We start from the raw sequence: 19,933 nt of genomic DNA, 5'->3' as shown, positions 1-19,933 counted from the left end.
TCTACCAATGGTAGAGGATGATGTGGACAGCCAATTGTTCTTTGCCTCACTTGGCCACCCTTATTGAGGCCATTGAATTTATTTACATGGTGTGACAGTCCCTGGAGTGGTGATGGTTTCATTAACTGCCCCAGCACCATGTTCATACAGCCTATACCACTCCAATGGGTTCATAATCCTTGGTGTTTAACACTTACTCTTGAAGTGTGTATCCTACAAAACAATCGGGAAAGAGCTGGTCAGTGGGATTAGGCTGGATTGCTCTTTTCCAGCCAGTCGGCATGATTGGCTGAATGGTCTCCTTCTGTGCAGTAATGTTCGAAGATTCTCTGACCCGTGACCAGACCAACATCAGACAATGTGAGATCCCTCACTGCTGCTGACCTCCTGCGAGGCTGCCATTCTTTACATTTTCCAGTAATTGTCGATCCTGTGACTCCAAAAGTGATGTCCCTCTCTAATTGGTTCAAATCACTGCAGGGCCGTCCCTCCCAGTCACGGTAACCCGGTGAGAAATAGCATTACCTCTCCATACCTGACACAATTCCCATGTGGGGCAACAAGGATGATCTTCCCCTTGTTCCAGCGAGGGTCAGGCATTTCCTTCAGGATTTAGAGTTGGGATGATCTGGCCTGAAAACATGGTCATGCAGCACCAGATGTTTGGGCGTTAACCAGCCCACTCTGACCCCTGGGATAGCAGATAGGAAGTGTACCATTGCTAGATTGGGAATGGATAATTATGGCATCCAGGGGCCACTCCTGCAACAGACATTAGACCCTTGCATGTGTACATCAGGAGCCTAATGCCTGTCAGAATCTCCATTTCAGGATTGTTTTGGCCTGAGGCAGCCAGTACAAGCTGTGCTCTGTGATTCCCAACCCTGGGACCTCCTGAGACACTACAAGGTCAGTCTTTAACAATTACTGACCTGAATATGGAGCCTGGAGAACAGGATCACTCCTCCGACCGCACAATTTACAAAATCACACTGCCATTCCCTCACTCTCCAGCACTCCTGACTGCCATTGACCTCAGATTCCAACAGCCAGATCCTTGATTCCCAGAGTCTTATTCTTCCCCATTCAGACTTCAAACACGTTTCCTAACTTCACTTACCTGGGGGCACTGTGACTCTATCAATGATCTGACTGATAGAAACCTACTTTATTATAGGTAATAAAGGTTTAAGGAAAGAAATGATTTAGTGACATTATACTATTAAAAATTATATATATTAGCCATAACAGCAGAAAATGCTGAGAGCATGGGAAAGATCCGATAAGAAAGTCAGTATTCAAGCTGACTATCTACATTACAGAATAGACACATTGTCATCATTACTGGGCAACCATCCCAGTTCTGGAGAACATGGTGAAAAACAGGTGGTTTGAAACATAGAGACGTTCTCCCATGCCATACTATCTCTTAAAACTTGATAGACAGACATTTTGACAATTAGATGAATAATAATTATTTTAACCCAATCACAGTTAGAAAGGGGATAGAGACTAAAAAGATTATGATTTCTTTATGAGACCAAGAGAGAACCTTTTGTCCTCTCTCCAAAATCATCTCTCTCTCTCTCTCTTGTTTTCGGAATTCATTTTAACCTAACCTTTGAAACCCGTTTCTACTTTGCTTTGCAACCAACTATTTACTTTCGTTTCATTTTTTGTATTGTGCATTTTGATCTGAAGAAATTAACGCGAACTGAATTGTGTCTTGAATTCAACTCGATCATCTGTATTTGAGTTGGACAAACAACTTTTTAAATTCTGTATTTGTATAAAATTTGACTTGATCAATAGACTTTGAAACTGACATAAATAAAGATACACTTGACTTCACCCAAGAAGCTCAGTCTCGAGTTCTGTAAGATTGATATATAAGTGCAGCGACACATAAATATATTAACAAAATACAGATCCATCACTGACCTTGGCGTCCTCTCTCCAAGGTGCTGTTGCACCAGGCTGGCTTCTTTCTGATGAAATCCAAGGTCCAAAATCAGGGTTGGATTGAGCCCCATCATTAGGAACAGGATTTGCACCCGATGCCCCGCAGGTTCCCAGAACCGAGTGTGTCTGAATGTCTATCCCTGTGTCTGGTGGTGGTGTCACTCTGACTCTTGGGAATCCCACTGGGATGGGCATCACAGATGTACTTTGAAGTGTTAATGACCCTGTAATAACCCCCACGAGAACCACAGGGATGACATGATTGATCTCCCTGGGGGCCAGTGGAATATGAACTCCCCCACTGAGGGGCAGAGGCCTATCAGCTGTGGCTCATGAAATAAATCCCTAAAAGCCGGCCCGCAAAGATCTGGCAGGATCGGTAGCCCTGGTTGGGACCGCTTTACTGAAACTTTTATATTGGCGATGAGGAAGAACTACAGCTGCAATTCTGGATGTCTGGACCGCAATCGAATTCCTCAGGACGAGAGCAAGGTTGGAGAGAGTTTAAAAAATGCTGTTTTTGGAAGATTTGAGGCCTTTGACGCTGGCGTGAAAGATTGGGCCCAATTGAGGCCCAAACGGATGCTATTTTAGGAGATGACTGGCAAAAAGTAATGCTCCTAACTGCCTGCGGAGCCTCAATTCAGTGTGGTCAAAAGATTTAACTACCCAGCAGCCACAGATTCAAAGACCTTTAATGAGCTTGTTGCATCCCATTAAGACCCCAATCCACCGGTGATCGTTCAGAGGTTCAACGTGGCCAGGCAAATCCTGGGGGAATTAGTCACGGAATTCCTTATATGTCATCGCAAGCTGGGTGAGTATTGTGACCATGGGCCATCCCTCCCGGAGATGTTGTGAGAGCGACTAGTGTGTGGCATTAATAACATAGCGACCCATCAGAATTGTTAGTGGAACTGTCTTTGGATCTGAATAGGGCCATAGAACTATGCCTCATGCAGAAATGTGGAAAAGGGATTCCAGGAACTCCAGGGCTCCATGGATATGGATGTACATAGTGATGGCTGCCCACCATTCCGGCGAGCAATGCCCCCCAAGAGCAGGACCTATGGTACCCAATCGCCTCTTGAGCAATGTCGTGGTCAGACCATTGCCCAAGAGCCAATGCAGCCTGATGAGACATCTGTCCTGAGGTCCAGGAAGACGACTCACAACGGTTTGCCACCTGTGGTCGCAGGAATTGTGGGAGCTGAGAATACCAGAATTGACAGCGAACACTTCATCCTGGTCAGGTGACACAACTACCCCGAGCCAGTGCTCTACATTTAGCCAATCCAATGAGGATTGCATGCAACTAAATTGCATTACAGCACCAAAAGTAGCCCCCATCAAGATAACCATCCAGGTGAACAGCCACCCTTTGGATATGGAAATAGATACAGGGGCTGCTGTCTCAGTAATTAGATAACAAAAGCACTGGAAAATCCTTAAGTTACCCCTAATCCCATGTGATCTCACCTTGTGAATTAACCATCTGTGCGGCGCCTTATCAGTGTGATCGTTGTCGATCTTCCAGACATCCAGATATTCTACATCTACAGGATCCCCATTATCTACTTTGCTTGTTACATCTTCGAAGAACTCAAGCAAGTTAGTCAAACATGATTTTCCCTTCATAAAACCATGCTGACTCTGATGGATAGCGCTTTGGCTTTCCAAATGTCCTGATAGTACGTCCTTGATCATTGATTCTAACAATTTTCTAACAACAGATGTTAAACTAACTGGTCTGTAATTTCCCAAATTTTGTCTCCTTCCCTTTTTGAAGAAAGGCATTACATTACCATTTTTACAATCACTGGACCTTTCCCGTGTCCATGGAATTTTGGAATATCATAAACAATGGATCCATTATCTCTGCTGCCACTTCCTTCAACACCCTAGGATGTAGGCCATCAGCCACTGGGGACCTATTTGCCCTCAATCCCAGTTGTGTTTGCCCTCCATTTTATGGACATGTTGCCTGTCACAGCCTCACAAATTCGTGTGTGGACTCAAAAGGACCACCGTTGGCAAATATTGCGCCATGTTGTCCTCTACTTCAGGGGAAACTTCCTGAAGACCTGTGAGCATTCACAATCAAGCAACAGTAGCTTAGTATTGAAAACGGAATTCTCCTGTGGGGAGCCGATGTGACAGTCCCCATGCAATGCCGAAAAGCCATTTAACAGGACTTGCACAGTGCACAGTCGGGGGTTTCCAAAATGAAGATGCTTGCCCGGAGCTACATGTGGTGGCCAGGGCTTGATGACGATATTGAGAGGTTGGTGCAGCAATATGCAGTGTGTCAAGAGCATCAAAAGCTCCCACCATCAGCTTTGCTCCATCCGTGAGAGTGACCAGGGCAGCCATGGGTGTGTTTGTACGGTGACTTCGCTGGACCCTTCCTCGGGTCAATATTTCTGCTGTTAATTAATGCCCACTCCAAGTGGATGGATCTGTACCAGATGCCATCACAGAGATACCCTACACCAATCATTCAGCATCCGATAATGGCACCCCTTTTACTAATGAGGAATTTCTGGGGTTCATGCAGACCAATGGGGTAAAACACATTTGGACCACCCCATATCACCCCTCTTCAAATGGTCTGGCTGAGCGGGCAGTGCAAACTTTCAAGAGGGTCATGAAGAAATAAACCACAGGGTCAGTTGAAACAAAACTGGTATGTTTTTAATTTAACTATCGGCCCACGCCACATATGATGACTGGGGTAGCAGCAGAAGAGCTGCTTATGGGCAAATGTCTTTGAACCCATCTAAGCTTAACATTTCCCCACCTTGGTGGGAAGGTGGAGAAGAAACAAGACCTCCAGAAGAGGTATCACAATCAGTAAGGATAAACAACAACAATTTTTCCATGATAGTCCTCTATACTGGTGCCCCGCAAGGCTGCGTACTTAGCTACTATACTTCTTATACACATACGGTTGTGTGACAAAATTTGGCTCCAACTCCTACAAGTTTGCTGATGACACATCCATAGTATGTTGGATCTCGACCAACGATGAGTACAGAAGAGAGATAGAGAGCCTAGTGGGGTGGTGTAATGACAACAATCTCTCCCTCAATGTTCACAAAACTAATGATCTGGTCATTAACTTCAGGAAGCGAAGTATCGTACACATCCCTGTCTGCATCAACGGGGCTGAGGTGGAGATGGTTGACAGCTTCAAATTCTTAGGTCTGCACATCACCAACAATCTGTCCTGGTCCACCCACGACGAAGCTTCAACTAAGAAAGCACAACAGTGCCTACACTTCCTCAAGGAACGAAGGAAATTCAGCATGTCCACATTGACTCTTGCCATTTTTTACAGATGCACCATAGAAAGCATTCTATCTGGCTGCATCACAGCTTGATATGGCAACTGCTCGGCCCAAGACTAGAAGAAACTACAGAGTGTCGTGAACACAGCCCAGTCCATCACACAAACCCACCTCCTGTCCATTGACTCTGTCTACACCTCCCGCTGCCTTGGGAAGGGGGCAGCATAATCAAAGACCCCTCCCACCCGGGTTATTCTCTCTTCCAATGTCTTCTATCGGGCAGGAGATACAAAAGCTTGAGAACACTCAGTAACAGGTTCAAAAACAGCTTCTTTCCTCTTACGGACTGAACTTATCTTTTCATACATCTTCTCATCTGAGTAATACTACACTCCTGTATGCTTCACTCGATGCCTGTGTCTATGTATTTACATTGTGTATTTATGTATGTCCTACTTTTTTTCATGTATGGACCGTACGCAGAACAATACTTTTCACTCGGTACACATGACAAGAAATCAAATCTGAAATCATAGATACTGGAAACAGGACAGAGGGTTCAAGCCAGTGGACACTGTACACAACCGGAGCTTTGGGGACGGCACCTGGTGGATACAGGGACATGGTAGAGAAGAGAGGACCAATCCATCACATGGTCGAAAGCAGGGAATGGACTCTATGCAAATATAAAGGACTATCTCAAAGATAGGGAGCCCACACCAGACGCAGCCCCACCAGACAAATCAGTCCCCTTGTGTAGAAGTCAATATTTTTCCCGCTTCTGGACTGTGGTAGAAAGATTCAACAACGCTCGTTATGGAAAAATAACAAGACTTTATTTAAGAACAGACTGCAGTTTCTGGCTGAAACTTGAGGTCAGAGAGCAGTTAATGTCACTGCTGATTCCTTCCCAAGTTTGCACTTTCACAGAAAATTAGCTCAGTATTTATACATTATCAGAATCAAGATTACGTGACTACAGCCTGGTCAGGAATTTGATCAGAAGTACAAATATAAGCAGTATCATAAAAGAGGCGTCACCTTGCTGATCTTTCAGGACTCTTTGTCACATCACTCAGACCATTATTTTGTCCTTTGATCGAATATCTAAAAGTCGGAGGAGACTTGTTCTGACCTTATCTTGTCGTGTTTAGACTGCTTTGGGTTGTGACGAGTTAGTCTTATCAGAATTTTCGGAGCACAGGCATTTCGGATCAGCTTGACCTTCTCTCATCTTATTCAGGCTTTAGATCATGCGAAGTCAGCTTTTCTTACATTGTACCCAGTAGTTGACCAGTTTTCCCATCATGCCATTATTTACTTCATACAACATCACACTTGCCTGCCTCCATGAGCTAGGGGGCACAGCTCTGCAAGGACCAGGGCACAGGTCTACTTGAGATGGAAGACTCTGTGTCATGGAGACGGAATCCTCTATACTCTCAGATGAAAGTTTGATCAGGGACGGGCCTCCGACAGGACCCCTCTGACGGTCAGCATGGAAATGGCACTTCCTGATGCTTTATCCACCCCCCTCGACTCAGGCACTCCTGTATGCTCCACCCGATGCCGATGTCTAGGTATTTACATTGTTTATCTTGTGTTGCCCCATTATGTATTTTCTTTTATTTTCATGTACTAAATGATGTATTTGAGCTGCTCGCAGAAAAATACTTTTCACTGTACCTCGGTACACGTGACAAGAAACAAATCCAATCCAATCTAGACAGCTGTTGGAAGCACACCGGGGGCAAAGTGGCGAAGGAGACCTCCTCTGCACCCAACAAGAGAGGGAGCTACTTACCTCGGGGAGGAGGGATGTAATTACCCTCACGAGACTCATGGGGACGACGCTCCACCGTTGATGGACAGAGGTCGATCAGCTGGGGCTCATGAAATTGCCCTTCAAAGCCGGCCCGCATTGGGACCGGTATGACCGCTAGTGCCGGTTGGGACCCATGTACCGTATGTCGCGTTGCGGCCTTTTCTTTTGGTTAGAAATAAACCGATATTTAAATCACTTTCTGGGTTCATACAAAGCTTTTATAGAGACTATTATCATAGTCTGAGACAGAATTAATGGGAGGTCTGTAATTGTGGTTCACACACTTGTGTCGGCAAGGTGACCTCCTGGAATTCCAGCCCCTATTAGTTACAATGAGGAAAGCTGAATTGCTCACCCTCACCACAGGAATGAGGATCAGTGAAATGTTTCTGGGTGTAATGTAAATCCTGAGGATGTGAATTTTCACTCATTTATTTTCTGTGTTGTTACAGGGTCAGGAGAGGATTCCTGTTTCACCCAGTGTTACAGTTCAATTGGGGACTTCGAGTATTGTTGGTCTCACAACCCCTCTGACTATTACAGCTCCAGGCTTGACGGTTATACAGGTGAGATAAAACTGAACAATATGTTGGAGCTCAGCCTGTGGCAGCCTTTTCTGTGATTGGATCTGTGCAGCACAGTTTGTTTTATCATCTCCAGTATTAATGTGAAAGTTAGGCTGAATGTCCCAGAAATTGCCTCGTCCTGGGGCTGTAAATGGACCACGTTCTGGGCAGGTTTGGAGAATTAGGAGCTGAGCTCCATGTCTCTTTGATACACGTCAGATTTTCTGATCATGATGGGAGTGTGGGAATATTGTGACCCAAACAAATGAGTACCGTTGTGTCTTGTGACATATTTTCCTTCACTTATGCCCTGAAATTCCTGTGGTGGATTTAGGAGGGAGGATCTGGATCAGGACAGAAGTAGCCCACCCCATGGGGGCATCCCTGACCCCCATCCAAAATCCTGGGGTCAGAGGTATTTACATATTGCAGGTGGGCGCCCAGAAGATGCTTGGTAAAACAGGTTGTCCACCTCTCAGGTGCTCCTGTTTAATCAGACTTGTGGAGCTGTGAGGAAAACAATCATTGGAAATGATTATGTTCTGGTTTTGCCATTTTATTGAATTTAATGAAGAACATCCCTGATACCCAACATTCCCAGGATACAAATCGGGGAAAGAACATCAATGGTGTATTTTCCTCATTTACAGTAATAGCCCCGCCCTCTACATGGCCAGAATCTCAGATCAGCAGAAGGACAGGGACTTGGTGTAAACATCCTATTTATAGCCCGAGAGACAGTGGGCGGGATTCGCCGTCAGGTGACACTGGAATCAGGAAAGGCGATTGGGCAGAGAATCAGTCATGAAGCTAAAATCATGGTCGGCGCTAGGCACCCAACAGAATGCAGGCTCCAGTGCCTCAACTGCAGTGTCAATACGTTGTACCCCACACATACAGTAAACAACGTTCACATATCATTAGCAGGCCTGACCGGTATGGTCCGGAGCCTCCGTGATGCTCCGCCAGCAGGAATTACCGACGGCGAGTTTCACTTATGGTTTTAAAAGTTGGGAAACCAGCGCGTGGCTGATGGGATTGAGAGAGGAGGTCGGACATGCAGAGGTATGGCTGTGGACAGTCACTGACAGGGCTGGCAGGGGGTGGGGGGAATCAGGCAGGCCCGGGAGGGGACAGTGGGGGAAGACATGGGGTGACCGGAAGATCGGTTGTGGGCCAGAGTGACTCCCCCCATGGTCGGAGGCATCCAGGAACGGACCGCCTTTGCAGCAGCTTAAAAGGCAGCCACCTTACCACGCACCCCACTTACCGCCCACCATGGCCTACAATTGCACAGCGCTCCACCACCCCCGCACCCCAACCCCTGACCCACAAACACATCAACTCTGCACCCCAGCCCCCAACCTCCACCCCACCACCCCTGCTCTCCATCCCACCAACTCCCCCCTCACAATGCTTCCCCCAGCAGCGCAGGATCAGAATGGCTGCAGCCAGGGAAAGCACAGACCTTTATGCTCCACCTGCTGGGCGGTGTAGCCATCTAAGATGGACACTGGGCTACAAAATGGAGAACTGCTAAGGCTGCAGGGAAAAACAGTCTTAGTGAGGACAAGCAGTTTGCAGAAGACTAATTTGCATTCTGCACGTACAGAAACCAGTTTTTGGCCAGGTGCAGAGTTTCAGCCAAAGGTGCAAATGGAAACAGATCTGCATAGTAATGAGGTGATCCAGATCCAGACCCCGCACAATAGAAACATTTAAGTATCAATGGATACTTTTGTGTAGACGCCCAGACAGAATGGCGCCACAGTAACCAACACAAAGAACCGTAGGGACCGTCCCACCCATCGAAGAACGACCCTCAGATTGGGGGGTTTGGAAGATATCGATTGGGAAAGGCCCAATCGATACCTGGCAGGTAAAAGAACCGCCCCAAGGGGGCACAGACTTCTAGGACCTATAAGAATAGACCCCGCACATGGTTCGGTCTGTTTTGTTGCTCCGGCTCTGCTCTGCTTTGCTTGCTACATCTCATCCTGACTCCAGTTTCATCACCAGCCGTTGAGCCATCAGCCATCGAACTGTAAGTGACAATACAACGATCGCTACGTGATCCAGACCTTGCTAGATCTTGACAACTTTGCGATTCAGAGAGTTGCAGACCAAGAACGGGACGAAGGCCTTGTTCCCTGACCTTGCCTGTTCCTGTCTCGATAAGTATTTTGTTGTTTAGTACTAGAAGTAAGTTAGTCTCTTTAGCGTATGCATGTGTATTTATTATATTTGTTATAATAAACACCAATCGTTTGGACTTACTAATCGGTGTACAGATTTATTACTTTGAACCTGACCTTGATATACTTGTGACGGTGTCTAAATACGGCACCTGGCGACTCCGAGCATAATTACACATACAGAGCCATAGTAGTGTTAAGCACACGGCCTTTAAACGGAGGCGTGTTAATCACACTCCAGTAAAACGAGCAACAGCGGGACCAGCAGGCAGAGCTCTACTAAGAAACCTTTAATACGAGGTACATCCAACATAGGTACCCTAATACCCTTAATACAGACTACAATATTCACCCCCTGTTTAAAAAAAGAGTTTGGCGGGGGTGGTGGCAAGGCATTGTACAGTGGTAGTTATCATGACGGTACCAGTTGGTGGTACAGTATTTACAGTTACACCAGTTCCAGTTTTTTACAGTTACATTTAACGATTATACTGAAGCTATCAGTCGATCGGGGACCTTGGTTGTCCTCTGCGATTGTCGCTGACTCGGCGGTGATGCAGGCGCCGGCTCGGGCATCCGTGACTCCGGGAGCGTGTCATCCTCAGCTTCATCACCCCCGGGTGGGACCAGTGGGAGGACGGATCTTCCTGGGAAGGGGGCTGCGGTGAGGTGCGCTGGTGGGAGGGTGGGTGGGGTTGGTGAGGGGGCCGTGGGTGGGGTTCCAGCGGGTGCCAGATCCCGGAGGGAGACCGTGTCTTGTCAGGCGTCGGGGTGCGCCACGTAGGTGTACTGAGGGTTAGCATAGAGAAGGTGGACCCTCTCGACCAATGGGTCCGACTTGTGGGTCCGCGAGTGTTTGCGGAGCAGGACGGGCCCGGGAGCTGCCAGCCATGTTGGGAGCGAGGTCCCGGAGGAGGACGTCCTAGGGAAGACAAGTTTCATGAGGTGTTTTGTTGGTCGTGGTACATGGGAGTGATCGTATGGAGTGGAGTGCATCGGGGAGGACCTCCTGCCAGCGGGAGGCCGGGAGATCTCTAGACCGTAGGACCAGTAGGATGGCCTTCCAGACCGTCCCGTTCTCCCTCTCCACCTGCCCGTTTCCCCGGGGGTTGTAACTGGTCGTCCTGCTTGAGGCAATGCCCTTGCTGAGCAGGAACTGACGCAGCTCGTTGCTCATGAAGGAGGACCCCCGCTATCGCTGTGGATGTAGGCGGGGAAACCGAACAGGGTAAAAATGCCGTGGAGGGCTTTAATGACGGTGGCAGCAGTCATGTCACGACAGGGGATGGCGAAAGGGAACCGGGAGTACTCGTCAATCACGTTCAAAAAGTAGTGCTGTGTTCGGTGGAGGGGAGGGGTCCTTTGAAGTCCATGCTGAGGTGCTCAAAGGGGCGGGAAGCCTTCACCAGATGCGCTTTCTCTGGCCGGTAGAAGTGCGGCTTGCACTCCGCGCAGATTTGGCAATTTCTGGTGACGGTCCTGACCTCCTCGATGGAGTAGGGCAGGTTACGGATTTGATGAAGTGAAAGAAACGTGTGACCCCCGAGTGTCAGAGGTCATCGTGTAGGGTCCTGAGTCGGTCCACCTGTGTGCTGGCACATGTGCCGCGGGATAGGGCATCAGGAGGCTCGTTGAGCTTCCCGGGACGATTTAAGATCTCATAGTTGTAGGTGGAGAGCTCGATCCTCCACCGTAAGATCTTATTGTTTTTGATCTTGCCCCGCTGTGTATTATTGAACATGAAAGCTACTGACCGTTGGTCAGTGAGGCGCGTGAATCTCCTGCCGTCGAGGTAGTACCTCCAATGCCGTACAGCTTCTACGATGGCCTGGGCCTCCTTTTCGACGGAGGAATGACGGATTTCGGAGGCATGGACGGTGCTGGAAAAGAAAGCCACGGGCCTGCCCGCCTGGTTGAGTGTGGCAGCCAGAGCTACGTCTGATCGTCTGATGCATCGCTCCCGATTTGAAAGGGGAGGGACTCATCAACAGCGTGCATCGTGGCCTTTGCGATGTCTGCCTGGGCCTCCATTTCGACGGAGGAATGACGGATTTCGGAGGCATGGACGGTGCTGGAAAAGAAAGCCACGGGCCTGCCCGCCTGGTTGAGTGTGGCAGCCAGAGCTACGTCTGATGCATCGCTCCCGACCTGAAAGGGGAGGGACTCATCAACAGCGTGCATCGTGGCCTTTGCGATGTCTGCCTTTATGCGACTGAAGGCCTGACGGGCCTCTGCCGTCAGGGGGAAGGCCTTGGATTGAATTAGTGGGTGGGCCTTGTCCGCATAGTTGGGGACCCAGTGGGCATAATATCAGAAAAACCCCAGGCACTGTTTCAGGGCCTTGGGGCAGTGGGGGAGGGGAAATTCCATGAGGGGGCGCATGCGTTCGGGGTCGGATCCTATTACTCCATTGTGCACCACATAGCCAAGGATGGCTAGACGATCAGTGCTAAATACTGTTGCACGTTTTACTTGAGTGTAATACGCGTTTATTGGAGTGTATTAACACGCCTCCGTTTAAAGGCCGTGTGCTTAACACTGCTAGGCTCTGTATGTGTAATTTCAGCTCGGGAGTCGCCAGGTGTCGTATATAAACACCTCACAAATATTCCAAGGTCAGGTTCAAAGTAATAAAACTATACACCGATTAGTAAGTTCCAACGATCAATATTTATTATACGAATATAATAAATACGCATGCACACGCTAAAGACTAATACCTATTTCTACTATTAAACGACTAAATACTTATCTAAGTGGGAACCAGCAAGGTCAGGGGACAAGGTCTTTGGTCCTTTACGGGCTGCACCTTCTGTTCGTTATTAGAAGAGTACTGTATAAGTTCACGTAGCGAGCGTTGTTTTGGGACTTACTGAACGATGGCTGGTGCTCAACGGCTGGTGATGGAAGACAGGATCAACGGCTGGAGTCGGAGTCAGGATACAACAGCAGATCTGGGTCGAAGTCAAAACAGCAGTCCAAGCCGGAGCACAAAACAGACAGGACCATGTGTGGGGGTCTATCTTTATAGTGGTCCCCAATGTCCGTGTCTTTTCGGGGCGGGCTTTACCTTCCATGCATTGATTGGATCAATTCCCAATCGATGTCTCACTAATCCCCCAATCTGAGGGTCCCTTCTCGATGTGTGGGGCGGTCTCTAGGGTCTTTTGAGATGGATACTTCTGGTGCCGTTTTGTCTGGGCCTTCACTTAAAGTATCTATTCAAAACCAAATGTTGCTATTGTGTGTGCCCAGATCTGGATTGCCTCATTAATATGCAAAGCGTTTTGCTATTAACACCTTTGGTTGAGATCTTCCACCTGGCCAGAAACTAGTTTTGCTGCGTGCAAAATGCTAATCAGTCTTTGCAGACTGCTTGTCTTGGCTAAACTGCTTTCTCCCTGCAGTCTTAGCAGTTCTCCATTTTGTTAGCCCAGTGTCCATCTTAGGTGGCTACATTCCCTCCTTGTGATCCTCACAATCAAAAATATTGTGAAGGATCACCTATGCACGTTGCTTCGAGTGCTTCTGGGTGCCTTCTTTGTGTTCCCTGACCTCGGCAAGTTCCTGAGCGTCTACTCTGTCCTTGACTATGGGAAGAAAATATTTTACCTGACATCTCTACTTGGCGCTATGTCAAAGGGGACATGCATTACCAAAAACCGGGAACCTCTACCTATCACAACTATCCTTATCTTACTTTAAACATTTCATTACAGACTAAACCTCATCCATTCATACCACATCACATAACATTTCCTGACTCGGCAGTCGAGTCCAGGACAATATAATACATGGGTATATTTTATTTTATTCACACAGTGCTTTATTCATTGAGGGGCTGGGGGGATTGGTGGAAACCGAAGATAGGAGATTGAACTCCATAGATGGTTGAGGGGCAGGAACGGGAGGCTCTCCTTTTCCATTTCTTCAACCTGAGGGTCTGTACGATTATGCAGAGGATTGCAATCACTAGCAGTGATTCAATCACATATGACATGGAGTACCATGTCATAAATTTTGTGCACCAGGTCTGAACTTCACTGATCAGAGTTGAGCACGGGGAAGTTGTTGTGAGTGAAACATTTACGGCGGGGGTTGTGGGGGAAACGTGTCTTGCTTCCACACATACAAATATAACATTTAACAGTAATAAGCAGGCTTCCATCATGGTCTTCTTTTTGTTCTCTTTCTCTTCCTCTTGTATGGTCGATCCTTGCTGTGAACCCTCTTTCGTCCTTTGAAAGCTATGGGATCAAGCACAGTATCTGTCAATACAGTTTAATATCCGTACTTGTTAGTGTATCTGTCCTCTAATTCCAATTGACCCATTAAAATGACTGGCCAAGTCACACCCTGTGACTCCCTTCATTTTTTTTTCAAAAGCGAATTTAATGAACACAATACACCTAACAACTCTCCTCCTGCGAGCCGTCTCGCAGGCTTTGCTCATTTACCATCCGAATGTTCTTGGATGTAAATAGCATGTGGGATGGCGGCCTGAGGGCTGCCTAACGAAAAATGAAAACAAATTGGAAACAAAAGGTCGAATGGGTTGCGTATGGGCCGCTACGGGTACGATTTGAATGGGATCCCCGGGTAGGGCGTGCTGTGCCATACCCGAGCTTGGCTGACCAAAGTGGGTTCTCAGACAGGGCGGGTCCTCAGTGCCGTTTGTCCACTGCCTGAGTAACCTGGAGTAAACGGGCAAGAATGTGTTTACCGTGGATTTGCAGCCTCTATTCGCCGAATAGAGGGGCACCTAAAACCAAGGGAGGAGCCAAGATGCTTCTTTTGAAAAATGAGCTGGGCTTCAGACATTTTAGACGATAAGGTGAGCTGCTCACCATAGAAAGTTCTCAGAGGTATCTGCGGACAAACTAAAGTGCGTGCGAGGTGGTCACAATCTTTTCAGCTGAAAAGATCTGCGATCAAACCCTTAACATATTAACAAGGAAACAAACATAAACTGACAAACAAAAAATACGTGCAGGTTCCATCAGAAAGGACATCGCTTCCCTCAAGCGGTTCCTATTTTACATCATCTGGACACCTCACTTTTCCTCTGTCTCTGTGAACAGGGTCACAAAGGGGTTGCCGTATCGGGATTCAGACACCGTGTCGTCCTGCTCTCCCGGATCCCACACCCTTGTGTGGATCAGGCATGAAATCTTTGAATTATGTGACCGGGGGTCACTTTCGTCGTTGCGGACAAGTCGGTACGAATTGTCCCTGTGCCAGAGTGTTGGGTCTAAAAGTGAATGGGTATTGTCGGGGTAGTCGGGGTTGGGTGGTGGGTCTGGGTTTTTAATGTAAGTGACTTCCATGGGGTCACTGGAGTCGGGGTCATTGTCGCTGCAGTGTGGGCTGTAGTGTGGTGTGCTGTGGCTGTCCTCAGAGTCAGTGTCTGTATCGCTGTCTCTGCTGCGGCAGCTTGTGGGCGTTTCGGGGCGTGGTCTGTTGTGGTCAGTGGGCGGAGTCGTGGGCGAGTCCGATGAAGAACTGGTCTGTGAGGGGGATGGTGGAAACGTGTCTCTAGTGGGTGGGGTGAGGTGTTCTGCTGCGTCTAGCAGGACATGGTGTGCATGGTTGGCCTGTGTTCCATATGCCTTTAACTGGTTGATATGGAACCACGCGGTCTTACCATTAGGATATTTTATCCTATAAACTGAGGGGCTAATTTTATCCGAAATTGAATATGGGCCGGAATATTTTGGTGCCAAAAAACTGCTGGGGTTATATACAGATAGCATTACCTGTTGCCCAACCTGGAATTCTGTGGGGTGTACGGTCTTGTTAAAGCATGCTGTGCGTTGTCTACGCCGTTTCCCTAGTTGGACTGCGGCTGCGATCTGTGCAGACCTCACAGTCTCAACCAGGTCTTTAACTGCCTTTTCATGTGTGAGGGCCGTCACTTCGGGGCTAGTCATGTCCAGTCCTAAAAGGAATTCTGCACCTTTCATAGGGCGTCCGGTCATGATTGTGTGTGGTGTGTATCCTGTGGAAGTTGAAACCGTATTTCTGATGAACATGAGTGCAAATGGGAGCACTGAATCCCATGTGGAGTTGTTTTCTTGTACCATTTTTCTAAGTGTGGATTTTAGGGTCCGATTCATGCGCTCTACAATCCCGCTGGACTGTGGGTGATACGCAATATGAAAGATTTGTTTTATGCCAAATATTGTCAGGACGTTCTTCATGACCCGTCCTGTGAAGTGAGATCCCTGGTCCGAATCAATGCTTCGGGGTAAACCCCATCTCGTGAAGATGTGGTGGGTCAGGATCTTTGCAGCTGTCTTAGCTGTATTCGTTCTAGAGGGGAATGCCTCTACCCATTTGGTAAAGGTATCGATTACCACCAGAACGTATTTATAGCCATTCCTAATAGGGGGCAATGGTCCTATGAAGTCGATCTGGAGGTTTGTCCAGGGGCCATTAACTGGTCGAGTCTGCCGAAGTTGTGCCTTTTTAGAATACCTCTCCGGGTTATTCTGGGTGCAAATAAGGCAATTCTCGATGTAGTGACTTACATCTGTCCTTAGGTTAGGCCACCAACAGAGCTGCCTGAGGTGCCTCGTGGTCGGGTCGATCCCTTGGTGTCCATGACCGTCATGGAACAAAGCAATCATTTGATTCCTGTCCTGCTGCGGGACCACATAAAGCTGATCCTTTATGATCACACCCTCATGTGTGGTCAGTGCGTGTCTGAACTTGTCGTACTGAGGCACAAAGTTGCCTTTGAAAATCTCCCTGAGATCCTCATCCTGCTTCTGTGCTTCAGCTAAATTCCTGATTTCTGTCTCTGAGACTTGAACTGCGCTCACAGGGGCGCTAGCTGGTGCGTTAGCTGGGGGTGTCCACAAGTGTCCTCGCCTGGAACCTGCCTCAGCCAGTGCGTCGGCTTTTACATTCCCAGGGGGGGATGACCTATGGTGGCTTCTTACTTTTATGATGCCGAAGGTTCTGTCCTTCGCTTTTTCTAAAATGTGTCGGAGTAAAGGGGCTGATGGAAGGGGTTTCCCGTCTGCGGAGACAAAACCTCGTGTCCTCCACAGGGGTAGAAAATCTGTCAAACTATTACAGACATATAGACTGTCCGAATATATGTCCGCCGGGCTGGGGAAAGAATCGGGGTGGTCCACTATATATGCTATGGCCGCGAAATCTGCTGCCTGCGCGCCTAAGTGACCTGGCAATTTTAACGCTATTTCCTCGAGAGCGCGACCCTGCGCGTCCTCGACATAGATGCCGCATCCCGTGATACGCTCACCTTCTAAAACCGTGGATGAACCGTCTACGTATATCCGTAGTGGTCCACACGTGTCTGTGTGTTGGGGGCTTTGTCTGGGGTTCCCAATCTTCCTGGGGGGTGTCTTCGCTATGAAGGGTCCTGTGTTGTGTAGGGGTGCTACAATTTCACAATCATGGGGCTGTCCTGAGTATTGGAGGTTGTCGGCTAAAAATGTGTGTGTGCGGGTCCGTTTAACTGTAATGTCCCGTCCTTGTAAGAGTAGTGTCCACCTAGCTGCCCTAATCTGGCTAACTGAACCGTCCTTCAGTCGACCGTCTAGGAGTAACTGTGTGGGGGTGTGCTCGGTCAAAATGGTGATGGGGTTGAGTCCGGTAATGTACGAGAAGTACTGAACTGCCCAGAAAACTGCTAGGAGGTGCCTCTCGCAGGCTGAAAATCCTTGTTCAACTGGGTCTAAAAGTCGGGAGGCATAAGCCACTGGTCTTAGCTGCTCGTGCCGTTCCTGAAGTAACACGGCCGAGAGGGTCAGATCTGTGCTCGCTACCTCTATTGCATAGGGGGAAAGTTGGTCTGGGACTTGTAGCGCGGGTGCTGCGCTAAGGGCTTTCTTTAACTCTTCCACAGCCTCTGTATGCTGCGGAAGCCATTCCCAAGGGGCTCCTTTCTTAAGGAGGTCTGAGAGTGGGGCGGCTTTTGTCGCGAATCCGTCGATGTGGTTCCGACAATAACCAACCAGTCCTAAGAACGACCGGAGGGCTGAAACATTCTGGGGAAGGGGCAATTTGACAATCGAATCAATTCTTTTGAATTCGATCTCGCGTTTGCCGTGTGTGATGACTGTTCCCAAATACATCACTTTGTGTTCCAAAATCTGGGCCTTTCTTGGGTTAACTTTACAGCCAATTGAGGTTAAAAGTTCCAGGAGTTCGGCCAGAAGCGTAATGTGCTCTGCCTTTGTGTCTGTCTGCAGTAGTAGGTCGTCTACATACTGTACCAGACATTCGGGGCGGGAAAATTTTTCTAGACCATTCGCCAGCGCGTCGGTGGAAAATGGAGGGGGAATTGTGGAATCCTTGTGGAAGGCATGTCCACGTATACTGTTGAGCTTTGAAGGTGAAGGCAAATTTGTACTGGCACGCCTTTGCCAATGGGATTGACCAGAAGCCATTGCTAATGTCCAATACCGTGAAATATTTGGAGTTGAGTCCCTGTTTGAGCATGGTCTCGGGACTTGTTGCTACCGTGGGGGCTACTGCTGGGGTTACTTTGTTGAGTTCCCGATAATCAATGGTCAGACGCCATGATCCGTCGGGCTTTCTCACTGGCCAAATAGGGGCATTATTGGTCGAGGCTACTGTTCTAAGCACACCTTGCTCCAATAAGCTACCTATTACCTTCTCTATTTCTCCCTCTGCTTCTAGGGGAAATCTGTACTGTTTCTGTGGTCTGGGGTCAGGTCCGGTAACGTGAATTTGTCCAGTCATTCTGCCACAGTCGTGCCGGTGACTGGCAAATGCTGTCCTATGTTTGTTTAATACTGCCTTAACTTGTCTGTCCGTGTTTAGTGTAGTCAAGTCAAATGAATAGTCTCCTACTGCGCTAATCCTATTAGCGTAGTCTCCTACTGTGAGGGTAGCGGGTGCTCTGTCCGATCTTGCCATTCGCCAGACACACTGGTTCACTGGGTCGAACGACAGGCTATGTGCATTCATGAAATCTATCCCTAGGATGTGTTCTGCTGTCCGGGGAAGATTTACTAGAACAACGGGGTGTTTGGTGGAAATGTTCCCTAGCTGGATTGCTACGGGTGCTGTAATGTGTCCCTGCTGCGAGTGTCCTGTGAAACCGCTAAGTGTGATGGTGGAGGTGGTCGGCCACGTGTCTGCCTGTGCCGTGGTGGTGGAATTAATCGTGGTGCGGGACCCTCCTGTGTCCCAAAGTAACTCTATGGGCTTCCCTCTAACCTTCGCTGTGACTACCGGTCTTCCGGATTGATCCCAAAGAGTGTCACAGACCCAAGTGGGGGAGCCCGAACACCGTCAGTCCGTTCCGTCCACATTGGTCTGTCCTGACTGGATCCCTATACTATGGATCGGTTTGGCTTTATTCCTGTTCAGAGTGCCTGTCTGCTGGCCTCTCTGTGATCTCTGGGGTGCATTACATTCCTTAGCCCAATGTCCTAACTGGCCACAGTTGTAGCATTCCTGCGACTTCTGTGGAGGGCTGTTCTTTCCTTCATTTACCCACGCGGGGTTTTGGTGCGCTCTCACTGCCTGTATGTCCGCTGCAGCCTGAGCCTCTTCTGGGGATTTCACTTTGCCTCTGCCCTGAACTGATTGCTCCCAAGCGCGGGACAATCTTTTCAGGACCCACTTCTCATTATGGGCTTCCTCTGAGAGGTCATAGTTGTTGCAAGCGCTCTGTCCTGCTTCTGTTGCATGAGAAATTATGGTGCGCGTCCATTTAACCATATTTTCTCGGTTCAAATGGGCTCTATTTAAATCGCCAAATACTGCGTTAAAATGGATCCACAGTCTTCCTGCGAATGCTGTGGGGTGCTCGGTTTTCTTCTGTCGGCACTTATTAAGTCCTTCTACTGGGTCACCTCGATTATACCCTATGGCATCTAAAATGGAGGTGTGCATTTCCTCTAGGGTGCCTCCGCCAACGTTCTGTGAGTCGGGGAGGGCTGCTACAACCGATTGGTCTAAACTCAGAACTGTGAGTTTAACCTGCTCTCTTTCGTCCAGGCCGTACATGGTTGCCTGTTGCTTTACCTTTGCGAAAAACTGGTGGGGGTCTGCGGTGGGGAGAAACGGAGTGATCTTTTCACACGCGTCCCT

General features: G+C 48.4%; 1 protein-coding gene across 1 annotated transcript in view; it reads left to right on the top strand.

Moving 5' to 3' along the window:
* Window positions 1-19,933, top strand: part of LOC119970891 — a 136,573-nt gene that overhangs the window by 108,825 nt on the left and 7,815 nt on the right. Inside the window, exon 6 of the mRNA XM_038805999.1 lies at window positions 7,530-7,643. Within this exon, the coding sequence (XP_038661927.1) occupies window positions 7,530-7,643 (114 nt within the window). The remainder of the gene's footprint in view (window positions 1-7,529; window positions 7,644-19,933) is intronic.

This window comes from Scyliorhinus canicula, chromosome 9 (genome assembly GCF_902713615.1).
Source record: "Scyliorhinus canicula chromosome 9, sScyCan1.1, whole genome shotgun sequence".
Taxonomy (NCBI): domain Eukaryota; kingdom Metazoa; phylum Chordata; class Chondrichthyes; order Carcharhiniformes; family Scyliorhinidae; genus Scyliorhinus; species Scyliorhinus canicula.
This window is presented reverse-complemented; position numbering and strand designations above follow the sequence as displayed.